Below are 24,215 nucleotides of genomic sequence, written 5' to 3'. Positions count from 1 at the left end.
CCCAATATTCCATGCCTCTGCAAAGTAGTAGTAGTGGTGTGTGTGTGTGTGTGTGTTTAAAGAAGAGGATTCAGAATATCAGTGTTTCTACATCTCCACCTCCCAACGTTTTATGTTGGAATTTGCATTGGTGAAATAAGGAATCCTGCACATCCTCTGAAACAAGTTAATATTTAGCAAAGTCTGGGGGTATTCTCCTGGTGATAGTGAGAGAGGTTCTGGGGTGAGGCTGGCACAAATTAAACTCTCTGCTCCAAACTCCTCCATCATATAAGCCCTTACCTTAAACCCTAGCCTGTTCTTCAGACAGCACGCTAAGCCAAACTGGGATCTCTGCACCAACTGAAGTTTTTGAACAGTGCATTAAGCCATCTAGTTGTGAGATTTGAAAGCCGAGAATAGCAGAAATGCTTAAGGGATCTTACCATAACTGTCAGGATGAAACCCTCTTCCTTTTCTAGAGTCTCACGGTAGTTCCATACAGCAGTTTTTTTGTGGACTCAGTGCTGCTTGTGCATGGAAAGCTTGGGAAGTGTCTACATTATATTATCACCAAAATGCCACCCCATATTATTTCCCCATTTAATTTACATTTATTGTTACAATGATAAATCCAGTAACTGAATGAATAAATACTCGCAGCAACAGTAAATCTGGAATAAATGGAGAGGGGAAAATGGCATTGTATTTTGATGAGGATGATTGTGTGTGGATGCTGGGAGAAATTAGCTAATAAATAATCTGAATCCACAATAAGATGGCATGGGGAAGTGCCCTCAGTCTCCCTTGAAGGGAACGACTGTGAAGGTGGGATTCAGATGATGTTTGTGAGGGGAGGGAGTGATCTTTACTGGGTTTTTGTGAGGTGATGAGGGGTCTTCTTTCTTCACTTCTATTTACCTAAATATTAAAAGCAAGGACAAGCCAGCTTTGTGTGACATTTGACAGCTCTGTTGCTATAGGCTTCAAAAAGGTGCTATTTGTTTCAATATCTTCTCTGGAGAAGGAAAGATAAATGTGAACATTGCCACCTCATAAAAAGCCAATAAGTTTCCACACCCAAAAGTGACAACCCACCTGAACTTTGCCCTCCCTCCTGATCTTCAGAGGGGTTTTCACCCACACCCACTCCTGAAATCTCTTAAATTGAGCTAGACTGAACATTCAGCCCAGCCCAACTTATAACCCAACAGCAAGTTCCTTCCTGCCCATTTGGCATCCAGTGCTATTTAGCAACAGGAGATGAGTTACTGAACGATTTCCTCTTGTCTCACCAAGTAGCTGTTTGTTGCTCTAAAGTAACTGGAGAAAAGCATAAACAACAGGAAACAAGAGGTGTGTTTGCTCTCACTGTATTCAGGACCCCCTGCTATTGCTTCCTCATTTTGAGCATCGGTAAAGAAGAGGAGATGAACATATTTCCACCTAGAACGGTAAGCAATATCTACCTTACAATCAACAGTGCCTGATGGTTTCTGCTCCAAGCGAAAATAAGTTCTACTCAGTAACAGTCCTCTAATTCTAATGCATGCTAAGCTACAAGCAACAATGGGTTTGTTTGTACTTTTCTTTGCTGTGCCTCAAACATGGCAAGGGGAAGTTAGGACCAAAGCATCTCAGATTATCTAAGAAAGTGTGGGTCCATTTATATATAATGCAAAATGATGTATTGAGAAGCTTGAAGGCTGAAGCTAGATTCTCCCTCCCTCTTTTAATAATGCAAGAAAAAACAAAACTCTGCTATCTGGTCCAATGGATTAAGATTTCAATTCCAGGGAGGATATCTTGTCACTTGGGGAAGGGACATAGTTCAGTGGTAGACCATCTGTATTGTATGCTGTAGCTCCCAGGTTCAATCTCTAGTGTCTCCAGGTAGGGCTGGGAAACTTTCCTGCCTGCAACTCTAGAGAGACACTGGCCATCAGTGGAGACAATGCTGAGCTAGATAGTCCAAAGGTCCAATTCGGTATAACGTTCTGAATTGGACCATTGGAAGGAAGGAGGAAGTGCAAGGAATGTGCAAGACGGCGGCTCACTAACAGAAGACCAACTGATATATCTGAACTAGCCCAGTTTGGTTTGACTTAATCCACTGATGAGACCATTATACTGGCCTGAGAAACTAGAGCCACTGAAACAATTTTCCCAAGTGAAGGTTTTGGTTTTCATAGTCAAAAGATGAAATCATTGCATTGTCCTAGCATGATAAACTCCCCCCCCCCCCAATTTCATTTTTCAGCAGGAAAAATCTGAAGTCCGAATCATTCAAACCCTCTCAAAGGGTGAAGAAGCAGCTGTCGCTTCTAGAAAAGAAACGGTGAAGAAATGCCTTGCCAAGCTTGGGGTTCCACATGATGCGGTAGGCTTTCATTTATTATTAGTAATAACAATTAATTGTAATGATCAAACAGAAGCTTCATCAGGCTGTGTGACACAAGTATGCTTTGTGTATTGAAAACACACACTTCATTTTTTCATTCCTTGATTTAAATTTTTTAAAAAAGTATTTTTATTAAAGATTTTCTTGATTTACAAAGGTATGCACAATGTCTGTCTCATATTTTTTTTCCATGTAACATTTTTACAAATCAGTTTTATTTGTTGAGACATTAGGAAGAAAAAGGGGGAAAGAGGTGGGCGGGGTGGGGAGATGGGCAGGGTGGGGTGACGATGTTTCTATTTTACTTAATACATGTAGGGTTTGGTGTCAGCATTGTTTGTGCAGGTTCTCTGTTGTTCGCTTGTGCTCCTTTGGTGGTGAGAGAGGTCGGGGTTGGTGTAGGGTGTGATTGTTCAATTGTGGTTGGCTGTGGTGGTCTTTGGTTTCCTTGATTAAACAGAGACTTGCTAAGTCCCCTCCCTTTTCTTCCACCAGGACAAAAACCCAAATATCGCTGTCCTGGGGTCAGGAGGAGGACTGAGGGCCATGATTGCCCTTTATGGGACACTGGTGGAGCTGAAGAAATATGATCTCCTGGATTGTATTATGTACTTGGTTGGGGTATCAGGTTCAACCTGGTAAGTGAACGTAAATGGTTAATGAGAACAGCAAGTTGTGGCATGTGGTAAAAGCTGCAATCTCTGGCAGCAACACTTTATCACAACTGATAAAAATCTGTGTGCCATCAGCAATTACAAGATCAAACTCAGCCCATGGCAGCAAGGCAATAGCAACATGCCTAACAAAACAGCTACATTTTTCACGGGGCTCAGTTGGTAATGACAAGAGGCTGTAATTCACATGTTAAATTACAGAAAAGACAGCTATCCCACAACACAGTCTCGTTTTAGGCTATTCGTGGGCAAAGGATCTTGGAAATGCAACATATAGAGGCTTCACAAATCATTTGTGCAAGACAAAAAGCACACATTCCTCCCCGCAAGAAAGAGTGGGTGGTGTTGGCATAGTGAAAAAAATAGTTTTCACTATCCTGGCATATAGAGAGCCGTTTTACAGAAACATCCTGCAACACAGAACAATAATAAGGATGTCACATTGGTAGGCAATTATTATACCAAAGAATACATTTTCTCATGCTCTGGTCCATACAGTGGTATCTGGGTTTGCGAACAGCCTAGTTTGCGACCATTTTGGATTAGGACCAATTCAATCCTGGAAGTGCGCGTCTTGGTTTATGAACTTTTTTTGGATTACGACCCCCCTTTTTTGTTTTTCGGGTTACAAACTTTTTTTCAGTTTACGAACAATTTTTTTTGGATTATGAACAACTTTTTGGGCCCCATTGGCAAAAGCGCGCCTTGGGTTACGACCTGTTTTGGTTCACGAACAGATCTCCAGAACAGATTATGGTCGTAAACCAAGGTACCACTATATGTCTTGTCAGTGAATGGAGAGGAGTGTGATCACATGCATGGACTCTGACTTCTGACTTCTGCACACTGAACAGAATGGGCTTTATGTCAGTAGAACTGGATACAGGGAGGCTGGAGCTAGGGCCAGTTGCCATGATATGTGGTTTTATTGACTGTGTGGGACCAAAGGAACTTTGGGGACTCTTCAACTGTTACTATATTGTACACTTACCCTTTATCACATATGAATCAACACTGTAGACTTGGAATTTTTAATCCCAGCTGATTGCGATGTAACTTCTTTTATCGCACTTGAAAGTTCAGTAAAGTGTGTGTCTGGTGCATACAAACTCCAAGCTGAAACTAAAAAGGAAGAGAGTTATTAATGCTTCTGACCTGGAGAGAACATTCTTCATTTGCTAGTCCTTCGAGTATTTTCAAAATTAGTACATTTCAAAATAGGGTTGTGTCTGAAATCCATTGCTCCTTCCTGTTGTTTCAAACATATTGTTGCCTGCCAATCCAATCTCTGGGAGGTACAAAATTCCAGGGATTCCAGAAGTTTATTCAGGGTTTGTGTTTCCTTTGGAATGAGGTGCAGTTGAAACTGTGGTGTCTTTAGGATATATGGTTTATTTACACGCACATATATAACCATCCCTCACAAAGGAGGGGTTTACAGCATTGACATCCCCAAAAGGGTCTTGCTTCTCCCATAGCTGCAGCCTTCTATTCCAACAGAAATCAGGCATGAGTCTATCTGTCCTAACTGCCGAGCTTCTAGCACACATCACTCAAGTCTCAACTCTGCCTTTATCTTTCTACCTACCAGTGGGTTGAGGAAGGGTCCCCACCCATTTGTTATCTGACCCAGAACCACTTTTTGTTATCTTAATGGCTCATACTTAGAGGGCCATTACCTCACCAGGAAGCTAGCCTGTCTAGTCCAGGAATTGAATCCATGCTGGATCCAGGAATTAGATGGGGGCCCCAGACATATAGGTTACATCCCCTCCACAAACTCATAATAATATTTATACTGTTTCATGAAAAGGTGCATGTCAGCTCTCTACAAAAATGAAGACTGGGCTGAAAAAATAGAGGCCTTGGAAAAACTTCAAAAGGAAACACTTGTAAATGGCAAATGGGATTTGAAGAAGGCAACAGAAGCGGCACTGGAGGCCTCAAAAGATGAACATTACTCTTTGACTGATTTCTGGTCCTATTTTATTGTGTATAAAATGCTAAAGGAGGTAAGTGGAGATTTTTTTAAAAGGTTGAATCCAAAACCACATTATACCTAAACTGAACAAGAATATAAAGAAAGTTAGCAGTTACCAAAAGTGACCAGGACAGCATTTTTCCCCTCAAGGCCCTACCCTTATCTCTTATGAGAGCCAGTGTGGTGTTGTGGTTAGGAGGGGTAGACTCGTAATCTGGTGAACCGGGTTCACGTCTCCGCTCCTCCACATGCAGCTGCTGGGTGACCTTGGGCTAGTCACACTTCTCTGAAGTCTCTCAGCCCCACTCACCTCACAGAGTGTTTGTTGTGGGGGAGGAAGGGAAAGGAGAATGTTAGCCGCTTTGAGACTCCTTCGGGTAGTGATAAAGCGGGATATCAAATCCAAACTCCTCCTCCTCCTCCTCCTCTTCTTCTTCTTCTTCTTCTTCTTCTTCTTCTTCTTCTTCTTCTATATCATATGAAACATATAGATCCATTCATATATTCAGAAGCACTAAAATTAGGTAGTTAATTTTGTTTTCATCTCTGGATTATTATGTGGCAAGGTGATGTCTGGAACTAGACAGGAAGAAGAAAAAGGAAAGGTTTGAAGAAGAGATTTTGCCTGCAAGTTGGCCAACCATGATCTGATGCATCCCTGGGAGGAAAGAATGAGTGTCAAGTGTGGGTTGGTGTCAGGAACCGCTGACCACTTCCCTATATTGCAAGCAGTGTCATTACAGCTTCTTAATCTAGAACCATGTGGATTCACTCTCTACTCAGAGTGGTCAGTAAACATTATAAAAATTCTTCAGCATTTTAATGCAGATTTCTCCTAAAAACACATTTTTTGTATGCAGTTTTGACTAATGCATATATTTTTTTGCAAGCAATGCATCCTAATATCATGCATTCTGCATGATATTTTCACTTATATATATTCATTTTTATGCACATTTCTACCTAATATATGCAATTTTGTGAACATTTGTTATTGAAGAGGTGCATTGCAAAATTCAGACAAGTGTGAATTTTGTGTGTGTGGTTTGGTTCTCATCTTGCACTCAGAAAGTGCAGATTAAATGCAAACTGAATCAAATTTCTCCCCCATTCCTGAATGTTACACACAAGTAAACCCTGACAACTGGAAACAGGTAGAGTAGTAAATTCAATTAACTAAACCCATGCCTTTTCAGCTTGATGAACGCAACTTGACTGAACACAAGAGATCATGTGAGAATGGGAAAAATCCTTATCCCATCTATGCAGCTGTGGACAAGCACAGATACGAAGGATACCACATAGGTAATAACATGACGATATGATGTTCTCTTATTATTTTCTCCCATCCATTGGTATCATTCACTAAGGCCTTTCTCCACATGCCCCACTCTACAGTGTTAAGCAGCTGGCTACCAGTGAGTGCCAAAACTCTGCCAGCTTACCCAGGACCACATCAGATTAGATTTTCAAAGGAGCTTATCCATCTCCCTCTCTGCCAAAATAAAGAAGTAAATCAATCAATCAATCAAGATTAGTAGCAAAACCAATTCAAATTTTCCAGAGGGCAATCTCTTCAATATACCCACACGGGCAAAGCAATCGAGATGACCTTGTCTGTGAGGCTACATTGAAGAGCTGTCCCTGGGGAAACTGGGAATGGTTACCAAAATCCCCAGCATCACCGTGGGGGTGGGGACACACTCTGAAGCCCCAAGGGTTACACTCTGATTGCTGTGTATTTCTGTGGGTAAATTACCTGATCTACCCACCCTGATATTGAAGCAGAGATAAGCAAGTTCATCTGAGCAATTGGATATTAGCAAGTCCCTGCTTGCCCAAAGAATTCTATGGATATTGCTGACTTCCTTTTAACTTCACCTCAAAATCCCTCCAAGTGTTTCCACTGTACAACGCCTTCCAAGTTGCTTTGCATTCTGCTTTAGATGGAATTTCTTGGCAGCACTTTCTTTGCTGATTCCCCCCCCCCTCATTTGTCTTCTGGGCATTCTGTTCTCATTAGCACTTTGGGATTTTCTTCTCACATCTCTCTTCCTAACTTTCTTTTATTTTATTTCCTCCCAGGCAGCTGGTTTGAATTTACCCCACACGACGCTGGGGCTCCTGGCGTAGGTGGGGGTCACAGTACAGCAGGATATGTCGACACCAAACACTTTGGGAGTCTATTTAGAAATGGAGAACTAAGCAAGAAAAAAAAGGAGAAAGTTATTACCTACCTTCAAGGTTTGCCAACCTAATTTTGCTTATTTGAAGCCTGTCGTTCTCATAATTCCAAGTAGAATAACCTCCTCTGAACCAGTGGTGGCTGGGAGAGGTGGGGTGGAGGGCAGGGGCACCAGCTGTAAATGAAGCTAGATCCAATGACAGTCAGGACTACCACCCAACTGGTGGCAAGACAGCAGGCAGTTGGGGGCTTTCTGAGTATAGTTTGAAGTTGATGGACAGTGCTCCATTCATGCTAATGGACCAGCCTCCTCTGCTCTGAAGGTATTATAAAGATGCACAAGAAGCAACATTACATCAAGTCCATTTAGCTTAATGCTGTTTCAGCTCAGTACTATCTCCTCTTGGCCCCCAGATCTCACAGGCTTACAACTCCCATTATCCCTGAACATTGCCTATGCTGGTCGTGGCTAGTGAGAGTTCTTTCTGTGATGATCTGGATGGTCAGAGGTTCCCCATCCCTGGTTTATACTGATTGGCTATAGCTCTTCAAGGTTTCAGACAGGAGTCTTTCCCCCCTCAGCTTTACCTGGAGATGGCAAGGATTGAAATTGGGATAGTCTGCATGCAAAACATGTGCCATGGCCCTTGCTCTCTTTTTGCATGATCAAATAATAGTACTATAGAGTGGGCGGGTGATCAGTTGTGAGGTGTAGCAGTGGAATTCTACCCAAGCTTACTCAGAAGTGAGTTCATCTGGCACTTGCTAGGAACTGTGTTTAGAACTGTAGCCTTAACATGCATATTTACAACACCGTAGTGTTGTAACATGCTAGGTTTATGGGGTACATAAGAGGAGTTAATGCAGCAACATGTCCTGGAGCAGACAAAATGAGAAAATGTATCACTAAGGAGACTATGGTGTGTGCATTGTTATCTTTATAATCTTTCAAAGGATGGAGCCATTTCAAACATGGCTAGTTAAATGCTATATGAGCATTAAATATCAGGTTTGGACATTTATACTTACACCAAAGACCAATGTGGGGGTACGCATACCCCGTAACATTTTGTGAATCTAAGTTTGGCCTCATTGAGGGGCAGTATTTCACTGTGTGTAGGAAAATGAGAGTACCCCTAAACATTTTTTTAGGGGGGAAAGGACTGCCAAAGACTGTTTAAAAGCCACCTCTTCCTGATTTTCAGGTTTATGGGGAAGTGCCCTTGCAAGCGAGCGAGAAATTAAGAAGGAAATCCTTGGTAAGTTGCTACATTTTTGCCTCTGTTGTTGAACGAAGCAAAAATTTTCATTTTGACTCAACACATTTCTGAGTTAAGAGCTCCTTGTTCAGGAGCCATAGACAGAAACAGACAACAATAGTGCTATGATTCTTTAAAACATATCTTAAGTTGCATGCATGCTGTGGAAAGTCTTCATGGTCCAAAAATCTTTAAAACACATTGTCAGGGAACTGTCCCCGGTGCAGCACAAGGTGGTGGAAGGGCTCTCGGGATGCTATAGAGAGCCCTGGTCCCACCTGGCCAGCAGACCTCCTCTGGCAGCCGAGGGAGCATCAAGGCTTCGAGCGGGGAGGGGCAGGCTTTTCAGGGTATGGAGGGAGAAGGCTCTGAGGATGCTGAAGAGCCCTCGCACTCCTCTCGCTCAAGGGGCGAGGAAAGACATGCAGCTTCCGGCGCCCCAAAGGCGTCGTGGGGTGAAACGAAAGGATGGGAGGTGGGGTTTCCATATACCGAAGCTCTTTTGTTGGGGTCAGAACCGGAATGCGCCATTCCAGGATTCTGACGATGCTTGATACAGACATGAACTTATTAGCTCTGCACTGTACATAGTTTGCCCAATAAAACTCTTAAAGGAAACTCGGAGTTTTGCCTGCTTACTCATGAGCAACCAACAGAGGACCTTACACACAGGGGGGGGGGAGCTTTCCTGAAGGCTTAAACCCTTTTTATATTCTAAGCCACCCCTCTGTTCCTTGGATGAAGGGTGGTATTGATAATTAATTAATTATAATAAAACCCATGTCAGGCTATTAAAAGATCCAATGACGATGAAACAGCATTTGTCAGGTACTAAGCTCAGACCTTAGCCATGAAATCACAAAAATCTATTGGAACAGCACACATAATTTATCTTGAATGTAAATATAGGGTGGTATGTAACTAAATAGATCCACTAGCACAAGGATTTCTGCTTGCTCCCTCCCCTGCACCCTCTCCAAATGCACTCTGGGGGGCTGGGGGACTGGCCAGAACAGATGCATAGGGGCATAGGGAGTATGCAGGGAGAGAAGAGTTGACAGAAATTCCTTTGCACAGCCAAAAGTCCTCGTACTAGCGGATCTATTTCACTAGACGCCTCCCACAATATCTGTTTCACTGAGCACCTACTTTTGAGGCTCGCTGGGTTCTGGGAGATGGGGGGTCTGGAATGCTTTCTAATGACAACCTGTCAGCTGGGTGTTGTTCCAGCTGTCCCATGATTTCCCAGCTTCCCCCCTCATCTTCCTCTGAGCTCAAACCCCTTTTGTAAATCTATACTGTCTTCCTCCTCCCAGGAAGGGTCAGGATGGGGAGGCGGTCTCCACCATTCCTCCTCCTCTTCTTCCCAGTCCCTGACACCTTGTAGTAAAGCTACTCTGGTCTCCTTTGGGAGGAAGTGCAGGGCAGAATTTTAATAATATATCAAATGAAACGATGATATGTATGAGAAAGTAAGCCTTACATGTGCGTTAACATAGGGATTTGTCTTTCAAGGTGCTTTACTGGACTTGCTAAAAAAGGACAAAGAAGCTTATTTTAAAGCCCGTGAATTGAATCCAGGTAACTTACGTTTCCTTTCATTAGTTTTCTTTCCTCATCTTTATGAGATCCCAGTCATCACCATAAACCAGGGGTGGACAATATTTTGAGGGCCAAAGAATGACATTCTCTTTGGGTAAAATGGTTGTTGTTGGTGGGGGGGGGGACTTTCTCACTCTGTCACCACCTTCACCACACGGAGGGAGAGCAACAAACCAGGAAACACAGAAAGACAACAATGGACACCTTTTTTTGTTTCTCTCTCACCCATCTCCTTTCTTTTCCTCCCATTCTTTCACATCCCTGTACAGATACCTATTCACCCACACCCATTCCTACAATTACCTTCTACTGGGATTTCTGGTGTTCTATGGATTGCCTACTTGTGCCTTCAGACAATTTGGACGCTTCCCGTGGATTATGATCAACTTGCACTTCTCTCTGCAGTACACACCAGAAAGTCCCTCTTACCAAGCAGTATCAGCAGATCTTTGTGAAACTAGGCTAAGCACAGGTTAGAGTAGTGGCTCACAATTGCTTCAATAGTTTGCGTTCAGGAAAGTGTATCTGTCTTTGAGATCTCAGGAGTGGTCCTCCCTTTTAAGCAGAGCGATTTTGGATGTAATGAAAAAACTGAAAATGGTTAGTTATTTATGCTTATTGTATGCTTGCTCCCAAGAAGGGGTGCTTCAGAGATTTTGTTCCTCAGGTGCCAAATTGACTTTGTCAGCTTTGCATGTCATTTGTTGTTCTATCTAAGGGAGAAATATATATTGGGCTGGTCCTGGATCCTACTGACCTATGCAGATCTTAGGAAATGTTAAAGGCAAAGAATGAAAAGGAGGCCATCCCTTCCCCACAAAGTTCTCTTGTGTTTATGAGGTGGGGGTATAGCAGTTGCTGGACATCTGAATGAAATGGCCACTATAAAAAGCTCATTTGGAATAAATTGAGAGCAGGCTGGCCTTTGTAACCAACTTTCCTCTTGTGTTTCATTCTCAAGAGTACCAGGCACTTAGTTTTCTTTGCAAGGCTTATGAGTATATTTTGGAGTTGCAACTGTCTATATTAGATGCTTCAGCATCAGCAGCAACTGGATTTTTTGACCTTTTGGATAACCTCCTGAAAGGTAAGTGATTTCTAAGAACATATTTTCTTCCTTTTGAAAGCAGTATGGTTCTTTGTGAATAAATTGCTGGGCACTAGTTCACAGTAGGCCCCCTGAACTTAATGAATCTAAGTTAGATATGCTCGTTAACTTTTTAATTTTCTTTATTATTATTATTATTATTATCCATTAAAATTCAAGTTCGCCAAAATATAATTACAACAAAAAGTGTGGGGAAGAGAAATGTTAATGTTATAACTAAGTATGCCTTAAATAAAAACAGATTGCAAGAAAAGCAACAATGCTACTTTCCAAACAGAATATATACCATTACTTAAGTCACTTACAACATCCCTAAAAGTATATTTAAACTTGCGGTTTCCTGCACTCCATTGCACCATTATGTTTTGAGCATGCTCTACTTTTCTACAAAGCAATTATGAGGCTGTCTTCCTTCTCTTACTCTGAGAAGAGTCATTAATATTTTCATATTTATATATTTCCCAAGTTTTGATCATTCTTCCACAGTCCTTCCTTATATCATAGATTTTAATACAGGTAGCTGTCCATTGGGAGTAAATAACCCATTTTCCCCCTTTGTTGCTTAGTTTATCACCCTGCCTTTATTCACCATGCCTCTCTATTTTCTGTGAAGTGCATAGTACCAGCAAAAGTTATGAGGCGCTCAAAGAGATGCGTAAGTCCTGGATGACAGCAGATGAAAAGGCAAAAGAGGAAGCGTGTTTGAAACTGTGGGAAGCTTTGCATGAGGATTTTGGAGGTGAGTACCATCGTGCTCATATATTGCCTTCTAACAGTGGTTCGCTACAAAGTTTAGGGAATCGGGTTTTGGTAATATAATATATGCTGGTTCTCACTTTATTATTTGTATAAGAATTATCCCAATAGCAAACTTAGGCGATGAGTGCTAACACTATTGCACCCAGACAACAGCCACTGAAAAGAGAGAGAGAGAGAGAGGTACCAGTATGTTTGCAAAAAATACACATGTATACAAGCATGTGTGTGTGTGTGTGTGTGTGTGTGTGCACACGCTCACACACACACACGCACACACACACACACATTGTTAATTTCTAACAAAACTACTAATTGGGAACCCTCCCCCCAAAGCCTGATGAATACTGAGCATGTTCAGTAGCTGCAGAATGTACAGTAACAGTTTGAAAACAGAAATGGAATACAAGGGGAGTGGAATGGAAGAGAATGGCTGGAACCCAGAACCACTGTTTTAGGGTTGAGAATAGACTTCAACATCCATACCTGTTGCTTATGCCTAGAAGTGAACTTCCCACTCCACATGAAAATTGTTTCATTTTTGAAAATCCCAGAGAAATCCTGAGCCAATTCAAAGGCTCAGAAATGGGTCATTCTGCCAGCCAGGTGATGACCTCTTCTGTCACACAAACTTATCACTGGCAATCAAGGATGGTGGATGTTTGTAAACTTTCACAATCCCTGTCTGAAAACAACAATTTTGTAGCTAGGTGGGGCTGGGGGTGTTAAGAGGGTGCAATTTGGATTTTCTCCAATAAACCACACAGTCTCCTATTTAGAGGGTCATGGGTCAACTTATTTTTAAGCCAATCTAACAAATGTTGGAGGGACGGGACATTGTTCAGCTTTTTAGAGAGTGAATCCCATTCAATGAAATGGAACTTACTTTTGAGTAGGGATGGAGGATGAATTCAGTTCACTTTGCAATTAAAGTTGAACCTGTCAAATTCACAAAAAAGCGCATATGTTGGTGAAATTAACCGGAAGTCATGTTGCATTTCTTCTAACACCCCCAACCCCCGCCCCCCCCCAAATGTGTCCATGGGAATTTAAGAAGCTTGAGATATGTTTTATCTCCCTGTGGTGTCTTCAAGCTGCTTGTTGAGATGGTCTATAGTTCTCAAATGGTTGTTTTTCTTCTGAAAACAGGAGTTATAAAAGTGATATCTATCAGCCCTTTTCAAGGCATTAAAAGTAAGTAATTGCTTTTTTATTTCCATTGCCTTTCTATTCTCTCCAGCCAGTGCCATTTAGAGGATAGACATGAAGTTAGATTTGGATCTTTAATGCCCGAATAAAGCCCCATTTTAGACTCATTGAGTTGGACCCAAAGAACTATGAACAGAAAGAAAACAGCTGCTTAGCAGTGTTCCACAAGCACCAGTACAAGAGATTCTGTTTCATGCTTACATTGGGCAAGTGCAAAACTCTTCAACATGTTTCGCTGTAATTTCATTTATTCTGTTAGAATGCTCTGGCAGAGGGATGGGGAATGTGTGACCCTCCCAATGTTGTTAGATCCTGCATCTCATCAGCTGCATTGCCAACAGTCAGAAAAATTGGGAGACACATTCCAATGATAACTGCATTTCCCCATCCCTACTCTAGAACAAAGCACAAAACTGTTTTATGTGAACAGAAAGTACCTTCTGGAGCTAGCAAGTGCATGAGCTGAAAATAACTTTTGAGACTCTATCCAAGAAAGCCTCTTCCTAATGCAGTTCCATGTCAGCTGGAAACAAGTGGAGTGCTTGTTGTCAGGAGCCCAGGCTGCTGTCTTGATTAAACAGCATGCAAGTCGTGATTAGCTGGAAGATTTATTGCAAAACAAACAATCAGTTTTGGACGCTCTATCGGAGCTTCTGTACCTTACAACTCAGTTGACCCTTCTGAGGAGTGCTTCCTGGTTCTGCAGAATATCCTGAACCTATGACCCTTACGTTTTTGGATTTGTTTCCTGTCTAATACCTTTCTCATACATCTGCTCCTTGGGCTCAGGGGATTAATTGCCCCCTCTTCCGGTGAGGAAACGCTCCCCCTCCTGCTTTCCAAGCCTGCCTGTGCTTCTTGAGCAAGTTGGCTTCTCTTCATACCGCTCTCTGCTAACGTCTTATCAGCATTCCATTCTGTGTTAGGGGGATGGTGAGTTCTTCTTTGGCGATCACTCGTAGCCGAGTAAGATTGTCTTCCATAAACACAGTTTTAACAATGAGCCCATAAGTGACTGTGGAGACAGCCGACTACTCCCAGCTGTCTGACTGCTTCCTAACTCATGCTGTGCTTTTCTCCTTGGGGCAGATGTGTTCATGACAGTTGTTCTATTTCAGGCATAGTCAAACTCGGCCCTCCAGATGTTTTTGGCCTACAACTCCCATGATCCTTAGAATTGTAGTCCCAAAACATCTGGAGGGCCGAGATTGCCTAAGCCCATTCTATTTCATTACCATTGTGTTGAAACAGGAAATGTGTTGCATAAAGTCTCATGTCATCATGGAAGCGGATGAAATAGTAATGAGTTTTATATGTCTCTTTGAAAGGTGTATTTTTAAAAAACCTACTTGTTATATGTATTTTTAGAAACTGAACAATAAGAAATCCTCATAAACTTCCACCCTCCAAGAAACATTACATGGATATATAATGTAAATTATACAGTCAAACATGAAGTTTGTAAGTAGCTTAGAACTGAATGTACTCTCTGTTTTAGGAGATTGTCCCAACGTGAGCCATGTGTGAGAGGGCAGCATTGCTCTTTCCACTGAATTCAATAATAAGTACCATACAGTTTCAAAATCACATTTTGTATTTGTGTTCCTGAACACTCTAAGGTGCTTTGTTAGTTTCTCCATAAGGGCTATGTTCTTTATTCTGTCCCACCATGCCTCTGGAATTAAATTAGTTGCTGCTTCCCAACGTTGTGTAATTATATTTCTAGCTGCAAACAATGATTATAAATTCTTATTGTCATCTATAAACAGATTTAATAAAGCTAGCCTCAAATCAGGTTGTATCACCTGTGCTGTAACAGAAGAAACTTCTTCAAAGATTATTTCCCAAAATAATTGAAAGGTGTACGGTTTATCCAATCTTTTGTGCACTCTTTGCTTCTGTATGAATTTTTCAGTTGTATTTGTTTATACAGTTTTGTTCTGCTTTTGTTTAGTTTTCAGGAAGCCTTATCGAATACTATTGTATTGTTATTTATTTATGTGGCATTCTTAGCTCTGAATCTCATTTAATTTAGACTGGATCACGCTTATCTACAAAACCAATGTATGTATTCTGAAGTGGACTTGGGGAAGCACTGATAACTTCTTTCACAACGACCGTAAGATTGTATTGCAATCACATTCATGATAGTTTACTTATCATTGTAAGTTTTTATATTTTACAGTGGAATCTTGGTTTTCGAACGTAATCCGTTCCGGAAGACCGTTCGTTTTCCGAAACGTTCGAAAACTGAAGCATGCCTTTCCGGAAGCAATTATGTCCAGAAAACTCAATATGGAAGCCGTGTGGCACATTCGGCTTCCGAAAAGCATTCAAAAATGGAAGCATTTACTTCCGGGTTTTCAGTGTTCGAAAACCAAAATGTTCGACTTCCAAGACACTCGAAAACTGAGGTACCACTGTACTGCATGTTTTGGACTGGGACTGCCACATCACCATGCCATGGGGATACTGTCAAATAGGGATAAGTTTAGAGATGGAGGAAGGATTTGAACTAGGGGTGGTCAACTATTGGTTGACTTGTCATGGAAAGAATCAAGTAAAGATGGCCATGTCCCCTCCCCCAATGACAAATTATCTCATTTTGCAGAAGGGGATGGGTCACACCTATTAGAGGGGCTGATTTTGAGACAGCTTCCTAGGTTATGCATTCCTGCTCCTAAGAGAGTCAGCTAGCAAACAGCAGTTAAAAGTAAAATACTACTTCCAACTACTTTCCAAATAAAAAAATTATTGAATTGGTAGATTCAGCTAACAAGTCATAGAGCCAAACCTCCTCCTTTCCACTGGCGTTTTCCATTAATGGAGAACTTGGAGGTGCATGTGGCAGCTTTAGATATATTTCAAATTAAGAAGGGGGGGGGAGGAAATCCTCAGAAACAGTAGCTTCACCTTGGAACACACTGGAACAGAGTTGCCTTGGGGCTATTTGACTCATATTTGTATCCCAACTGATCTTTCTTGTGTGATGTTATGTTCTTAGCTGATGTTAAAGTCCCAGCGCTAAAAGGGAAAGATGTTGTGTCTCTGATTGATGCTGGCCTGGCAATAAATACTGCTTACCCACTTATTCTCTACCCTGAGAGAAATGTGAAGCTGATCCTGTCTTTTGACTTCAGTTCTGGGGACCCTTTTCAGGTAATTCATTTTATGAAAGGGGCAGGCAGATAGGCATACAAGGCTAAAATATGTCTTGTCTCCCTTTCTAATTTGTCATGCCAACAGGAATTCATGGTGGATGATGAAGTGAAACCTTGTAATGGATGTGACTAACCTGGGACCATTAAATTCAGTGAGACTACTCTGAATTTAACTTAGTTGGATACAACTCTTTGACTCATTTCCTGACCAATTATTGTCAGAAACACCACTCTCTCTGTGAAATATCTATGATACAGCCTCTTCTCAAGCATTATCCCAGTTTTCTATACATGACATTGCTTGGGAATATCCACTCACCTGGGACTCTGGGTGGGCAGCCGTTGCCGCATGGCATGGCCATGGTGGGTCCAGGAGGCTGCCATATTCCAGTGTGGCTGGAGGAGGTGAAGACTGGCCTGCCCACCTCCAGCTACGTCGGGCCCTCAGGTAAAGGTGGACAGTGCTTGCTTAGCCAATCAAAGACAGGAGCTTGGGGGCTGCAAGCAGCCTGCCCCCAGCCTATTTAAGAGGGCAGGCAGGTGTTGGCCGCCCTCATGGCTGACTGGGCCAAATCAAGTGGCAAATAAAGCATCCGGCTGGATCCTTAGTCACAGGGGTATCCCGTTAGAGGGGTATAGGAGGGCTGACTCTGTTTGGAAGTTCACTGGGGGACCAATGGGCCAATGCAGCACTATAAATGGCAGCCTGTGTGGGGTCATAACACCCAATCCATGTTGTGGATCACTCCCCAGCACAAGTTTGACCCCACAAGGTTGCATTCAGGTAGCAGGCAGGTTGCCTGATGCAGGATACATGCCCAATACCCTTTTCTGTAATCAATAAACTTGTGGCCTAATTCAACCCAATACCAGTTTCCTGTGCAATTTTGGGGGCACCCCCTTCACCTGCCACAGCCATTATGCTCCTGTGCTAGCAAGTATCAATGCATGCAACACTGAGAATCTGATGTTAACAGAGCACTGGAGAAGGGAGGAGTGTTATACCACTTCTCAAGTGGCTAAGGTAATGTTAGAAAAAAAAATGATGTTTAGGAAAGAGACATATAGAAGCTTAGTGGCAGAACACCATTTTTCATGCAGAAGACCCCATGGACAACCCCTTGCATCTTCTGGTAGAGCTAAGAAAGATTCCATGCCTTAAATCCTAGATATTGCCAAGAGTTAAAGACAATAGTGAGCTAGATGTGTTGTTGATCTGACTTGATAAAAGCCAGCTTCCTATGTTCCTGTGAGCCCCTAAAAGCAACACAGGAAGCAAAGTAGCAGCTATTTTTCCAAGTGGATTTGTCAATGCATTAAATAGTTTTCTCTTGCTTTTGGCACAGACCATCACAAAAGCTGCAGACTACTGCAAAGTCAATGGAATCAAATTCCCCAAGATAGATGAGAAAGATCAGCAAGAGAAAGACAACCCGTTGGATTGCTATATCTTCAAAGGAGAGGGCCTAACTATCATGCATTTCCCACTATTCAACAGAGTCAACTGCCCAGGTAACTTGAGAATGGGGCTCATTTGGTATTTTTTTTTGTTAGGTTTGTAATGATCAGAGATTAAAATGATTGAGAAGTAAGAATTCAGTGGGTCATTTCCTTCCAACATTAAATTGCTCTGGTAGCACATTCACCCTCATGTTTAAACTCATCTTCCTTTTTTCCTTTCTTTCTGAGACATTTCCCCTTTTCCTGTCTGGTGAACATTGCCTTCCTTAAGGTTCCTTTCTCCATATCAGACACATCCTACTGGGGCCTTATTAAACATCCCTGCCACATACATCCCAACATTTCACAACTGAAAATAGGGACAGACCTCATAGCCCCTATTCACATGCCACCTGATTGCACGTTGTTCTATGCAGTCTACTATATCCATTCATTTTTCTAAAAAGGACAATAGAACATTTCCTCTTTCAGCTATACTATAAAAAGCATAATTATCATAGACTCCTGGAGTAAAAGCAGGCTATGTAAACCAGCCTGTCCTGCTGAGATCCGGAAATTTAGTGCTTGAACATCCCAAACAAGTGGCTCTCTAACCTTTTATTTTTTGAAAATCTTTCACTAAGATGTCCCCAAAATTTTCCCAGTGAGCTAAGAACAGTGGACCCCATGTTTTTCAAATGCCTTGCAATGGACCTCCTACCTTTGAAAATTTTGGTATCTCTATTGTAGTTTTTGTTATGTGATTCTCCTAATGTTCGGATGAAACCTCCCCTTCTGCAACTTAAGCATATTAGATCTACTCTTGTCCTCTGGGTAATATATTATCAATATAATATCAATAATTCGAAATCAACATCACCGACGATAGTATGTGAAACAGGAGGCATTGTACTACATGAGGCATTATATACTCTAGTGCTTGTCTTTATATGCCTGTGTATAAACATTAGATGCATCTGTGCAACCAAACTCAGAGTTTTAAAAAGCTAGAGATCAAGGGAATACAGCGAATCCTGCATAATGCAACTCTTGCAGTGTGCTCATTGAGCAATTCAATGTTTAGCTGTGATCCTCTTTCTGTAGAAAAGTGCAGGGGGGGGAGTAAAGTTAGATGCAATATTCTCTTTTTTGCCTTTTTATTTTATTGATTTATTATACCAACACCAACACAGACAACACTCACAAAACAAACTAACAAAAAGATACTACAACTACAAATGCAAAGCAGATGTTACAGATAAATCACTAATTCAGTTCTTATTCATTTCTATTTGACTTCCTTCATCCTCAACTGGGTTCGCGGTTGTATACTTAGTCAACTGTTTCTTTCACAATTGCTCTTTATTTTTCTCTTTATCTTACATTCTTACACCATAATTTGTTTTGCAGAAATACAAGTCCAGGTATTAATTTGAAGGCACTGCTTTTTCAGATACTCACTATATTTTCCCTATTCTTTTTGAAATTTTTGTTTGGATTGATCTCTAATTGCATCTGTCAATTTAGCCAGTTCTAAATATTCAAATAACTTATCTTGCCACTCTTTTGTTGTTGTTGAGGTTGTCTCATTTTTCTAATTGTTGGCACTTAGAATTCTTGCTGCAGTTGTCGCATAAAGAAATATTCTCTTATTTTCCCTTGTAATATCTGACTCTAATATTCCCAGTAGAAAGGCTTCTGTTTTTTAAAGGTTTGTTTTAATATTTTCTTCAGCTCTTCATAAACCATATCTCAAAAGTCCACCACATATGCAGCAGTGTGCCCTTCGCTTGTTTGTAGCTCCAACACATTTTCGATTTTGTTCTATACATTTTAGATAGTTTGTAAGGTGTCATACATCTGTAGAACATCTTTAAATAATTTTCTTTCATTGCCTCACATGCTGTGAATCTCCAATTCTCTTTCCACAATTTTTCCCATGCTGCTAATTGAATAGGTTTACCTATATCTATTGCCCATTTCACCATCACTTCCGTTACTTGTTTGTCTTTCATGTCCTATTCTAGTAAGGTTCCATACACCCTAGATAATACTTTTATCTTATTTTGTATTAATTCTCTTTCCAATACATGCAATATTCTCAAACTCATCAGTAATGGGTTACTTTATAGTCACCCTCCAATGTGCCTGTTTTTCAGGTAAAATTGATGAATACACTAAAACCTTTTCAACCTTCAAGTTGAAGTATTCGGATGAAGAAATTGAAAAGCTACTCACTGCAGCAAAGATGAATGTAGCAAATAATCACCAAAAGATTCTGGATGAGATCAAGAATATTATGGGTTCTCCTCAAAGGCCTTAATCAAATGTTATAACATTTTTACAGGCCTTCTAACTTGTGAAGAGCCTCAAAAAGCATGGCTCTCCTCATGAGTTTTTGTTTGTTTAGAGAACTTAAAATCACTTTTGGGTATTGGTTGGGTGCAAAATTGTAATGTCTGCATTAAATATAAAACATATGCTCAGGAAGAATTCCTTTCCTTTTTGAATGTGTTTCAAGCATTGCCTGTTTATACATATATGATTATCTGCTTCAAGAATGTGGAATGTGGGGTATGAAGGGAGAAAAGGGGGGCCGGTTAGATGTATAAAGGCACAGTTGTATAACTGTATAACTGCATAACTGTATAACTGCATAAATTTATGGACGGGATTGTATGGTTATAAGGTGAGAAGTAACATTGGAGCAATACGGAAATAAGCGACCTCTAGTGGCTAAGGCAGGTAAAACATTAAAGAGAAAATGTCTCATAAAGCTGCTAAAGTAGCTACACCAAGTGAAAGAAGACCTTCTAAGGTTGAGATGGAAGGGGAAGGGGATATGGCAAAAATCTTATCTGAGATAAGGGAAATAAGGAGAGAAATGAAAGAAAGTGAAAAAAGTATTCATGTCTGGTTTTTCTTGGTCGTATGGCAACCCTACCTTACATGGGCAATAAAAGAATAAGTATAATAAACTGGAAAAATCAGGGGAAATAAAAGCATGCTGTAGAAAAAAATGTCAAAAGGAAGTGGAGGAGTGGGTAACAATTGTTGGCAATCCCATCAGCCATTGCACTCACCCTGGGAGAGTATTCAGGTATTGTCAGAGAGTTGGAGAGTGAAATAGGGCCTAGCAAGAGCATGGAGAGCAAGTGGAGGTCATCTGAAGAGAAGGTGATCTGAGCCTTCCTGGCTTTAGGTGTTTTTGCGTTTGTGTGCGGTTCCTGGGAATTGAACCCTCACGTAAGTTGCAGGCTTACTGTACACACACCCTCTCCTTTCCTTGCCTCTGCAAAGAAGCCATTTCCAAAGACCCCCCTGCAAAATTGAGTTTGCCGTCCGGCTGTCAGTTGGGAGTGAGGTGAAGAGCAACATCTACTTCTCCCTCCACCTCTCATTTGTATGCTTAATTAGGGATTAGACATTCATTAAACATAAACACCACCCTCCAAACTACTTTGGGACTGGACTCGGTGTGGAGCAGGTGGTCCCCAAGTTGACCCAGGGAGGGTTGATGGGATGGAAGGGAGGTGCACAGCCATATTATTTTGACTTTTAAATCCACACATTTTAGTTTCTCTTGAAGTCTCTCCCCCTCCCGGTAATTTGCATGTTTTTCTGACTTTCTTGTGCTTCTAATTATAATTAATTTTGTGAATGGGTTTGATACAACTTACTAATCATGTTCAGACACTATGCCTGAATGGGGAATAGTAACCATGGCTTCCCTGTGTGCTCCATACTGACCATCTTGCTTTGAATGTTTCCTTACTGCTGCACAGTGGTGTCTAAACATGTTCACCAAAATGTCCTTATAAAATGCCTGCAGATATTCCCATTCATTGCTGGTACACTGGGTGTGCAGCATGCAAGAGACATTGCAGGCATGTGTGCATACCCATCCACACACCCTACTCCTATTGACTTGGGCTTTTAAGAGGCTGCACATGAATTTCACTTCAGCTGAAATTCAGTGGCAGTCTAGGGAGGGTGTGGGAATCCCATGAGAAATTCTGGTAGTCAAACACTTTTGCCTTCCCTTGAAACCCTTTGTTTTGTCTACTTACACATTCCCCAAAGAGATTTACAAGCAATACTTTTTATTACTTACTCAGAAACAAAAAAAAAAATCCCTCAAACATTTCCTAAGACATTAATTAGGACATGAATGCCTGCTGCTTCTCACATTCTTCTGATGCCCAATATAAGAAGCCCAGGGTGTTAGGACAGAGTCAAGTACTGTCACTGCACTGATCCCTGAGAGATCTATGAAGAAACAACATATCTATGCTTAAAGAATAAGACTTTGAAAAATCAAAACAAACCACATACAGCTTTATGTTTTTACTCACAGAGCACTCCTTACCATATAAGCATATTGTGATATATTTTCCTGGATATCTGTTTTCATTTATCATCTTCAGCCTATCATTTCCTAAGTGGATTAAAGACAGGAAACTATTTGTCTACTGATATTTGCAGGTGGTGAGTTAACAAACGGAATATACTTTCTTGTGAGCTCAGACTCTGAAAGAGGTGGCAAATTTTCAGGGATTGTTGTTGCAGGGTTGATATGAACTGTTTGTGTATTGCCTTATGGAACATTAACTCCTGACTCCTCCTGAAGCTGCCCAATTCTTTTATCGAATCAGAGTGCGTTCCTTCCTGTTTGCCTCCTTCTCATGTAAAACTACTTATGTAATGCTAATCAAACAGATTGCATTTCTCCTGCTAAGCTGATGAAAAGGATGCAGAAACCAGAGGAGAGAAATGAAACCATCATTACAGAATTCATCCTTCGTGGCTTTGGAGACCTACGTGATCTGCAAATTCCTCTCTTTGTGGTGTTTCTAGTTATTTACATCATGACTATAATTGGGAACCTGATCATTGTTGTACTAGTTGTGCGAAATCAGCACCTCCATACCCCCATGTATTTCTTCTTGGGTAATTTGTCTTGCTTGGAGATTTGTTACAGCTCAACCATCCTCCCTAGAATGCTGGCCAGTTTCTTAACTCGGAACCAAACTGTGTCTATTTATAGCTGTTTTCTTCAGTTATGGGCTTTTGCGGTTTTTGCGGCTGTAGAATGCTATCTCCTGGCAGCAATGTCTTATGATCGCTACTTGGCAATTTGTCGACCCCTGTACTACTCCACACTTATGAATCTCAAGATTTGCCTTCAGCTTGTTGCTGGATCTTGGATTGGGAGCTTTGTGATAAACACAGCCTCATTTCTCTTTATATCATATTTATCCTTTTGTGGCCACAATGCCATTGAGCATTTCTTTTGTGATTTCACTCCATTGATTAATCTGGCCTGCAGTGGCGCACAACAAGTTAAACTGGCATCAGCCGTTCTGGCTTCTTTGGCCACCCTGCCACCATTCATTCTGACCATAACATCATATGTGTATATCATTGCTGCCATTCTTCGAATCCCCTCCACAACAGGAAGGCAAAAGGCCTTCTCTACCTGCTCCGCTCACCTCATTGTGGTGACCATTTTCTACGGCACCCTCACCATTGTGTATGTTTTGCCAGATACCAATGAACTGAAAGAGCTGAACAAAGTGTTCTCTGTTTTTTACACCATCTTGACACCTTTGGTCAACCCCCTCATATACAGCCTGAGGAACAAAGAGGTGAAAGAAGCCCTGAGAAAGTCAGGCAGCCAATTTTGTAATTCACATAAGAGTGCACTTACTTCTTGTTTTCAAATCTTATGATGGTGTTTCTAAACAATTTAAGCACAAGGATCCTTGATCATGTTGAATTCTAACATATTTTAGATCGAGTCTATGTTTTAATATGTGTGCTGGTCGTTGACCGTAATAAATTTTGATTTGATTTGAATGAATATAAATGAAAATTGATAATTGAATTTTTTTTTCTTGTACATACACAACTTCCAAGGAAGTTATTTAACTTTCCTTGGTCCTTTCCAGTCCAATTATTTTGAAAGTCAGTGTTTGTTTCAAGATGAATTGTAATGAGGATTGAAAGGGCTTATTCTTCAATAAATTAAATCACTTAAAAGGATTCTTCTTTTGTTTTGGCTGTATTGAACCCCTGGGGTAATCGTTTCAGTACCCTCTACATTTTGGCCAATGAACATCAGAGATGGACGTCATGAATCACATGTAACAAATCAACTTTCTTTTTGCAATACCTTCTCCTAATGTTCACATGCTTAGTCACACTTATCACCTATCCCTCCTTTAATATTATCATCACTCAGTCCTGAATCACATTACTCTGTCATGTACATTGTATGTTTCATGCAGTGGCTGGCCATGTGATTACAGGCCTTTTCAGTAGCGGACTCCCATTTGTGGAATATTCTGGCCAGGGAACTGCATCTGGTTCCATCATTAGTGTTTTTTAGGTGCCAGGCTAAGACACTTATTTTACCCAGGCCTTTGGTAGCGAAACTAGCCTCTACCAGGCAGAGGGC

The 24,215-nt window shown here is 41.2% G+C and overlaps 2 protein-coding genes across 3 annotated transcripts; both read left to right on the top strand.

The window, feature by feature from the left end:
• Positions 1–1,176: 1,176 nt before the first annotated feature.
• LOC117059096 (cytosolic phospholipase A2 gamma-like) lies at positions 1,177–20,276 on the top strand. Of its 2 annotated transcripts, none has more exons than XM_033170608.1 (15): positions 1,177–1,433; positions 2,243–2,359; positions 2,876–3,018; positions 4,868–5,066; positions 6,232–6,340; positions 7,121–7,279; positions 8,426–8,479; positions 9,995–10,060; positions 11,043–11,168; positions 11,803–11,928; positions 13,095–13,139; positions 15,190–15,273; positions 16,159–16,313; positions 17,662–17,827; positions 19,915–20,276. In XM_033170608.1, the coding sequence occupies exons 1-15, from the start codon at positions 1,410–1,412 to the stop codon at positions 20,076–20,078; spliced, it is 1,737 nt and encodes a 578-aa protein (XP_033026499.1). In that variant the 5' UTR covers positions 1,177–1,409; the 3' UTR covers positions 20,079–20,276. The 2 variants fall into 2 exon arrangements, with proteins under 2 accessions (XP_033026499.1, XP_033026498.1); XM_033170607.1 differs by having other exon boundaries at positions 2,240–2,359.
• A 90-nt stretch (positions 20,277–20,366) lies between these two features.
• LOC117059097 (olfactory receptor 469-like) lies at positions 20,367–23,583 on the top strand. Its single transcript, XM_033170609.1, has one exon. It carries the CDS (start codon positions 22,498–22,500, stop codon positions 23,485–23,487), a length of 990 nt encoding a protein of 329 aa, XP_033026500.1. The 5' UTR covers positions 20,367–22,497; the 3' UTR covers positions 23,488–23,583.
• Positions 23,584–24,215: the final 632 nt, after the last annotated feature.

Source organism: Lacerta agilis, chromosome 14 (assembly GCF_009819535.1).
Source record: "Lacerta agilis isolate rLacAgi1 chromosome 14, rLacAgi1.pri, whole genome shotgun sequence".
Classification (NCBI taxonomy): Eukaryota; Metazoa; Chordata; class Lepidosauria; order Squamata; family Lacertidae; genus Lacerta; species Lacerta agilis.
This window is presented reverse-complemented; position numbering and strand designations above follow the sequence as displayed.

Coding starts and splice junctions, on each gene's coding strand:
- LOC117059096 (XM_033170607.1), top strand. CDS start 1,410: ATGAACATATTTCCACCTAGAACG. Junction 1,434..2,239: donor ACATATTTCCACCTAGAACG/GTAAGCAATATC, acceptor TTCATTTTTCAG/CAGGAAAAATCTGAAGTCCG. Junction 7,280..8,425: donor AGTTATTACCTACCTTCAAG/GTTTGCCAACCT, acceptor CCTGATTTTCAG/GTTTATGGGGAAGTGCCCTT.
- LOC117059097 (XM_033170609.1), top strand. CDS start 22,498: ATGAAAAGGATGCAGAAACCAGAGGAGAGAAATGAAACCATCATTACA.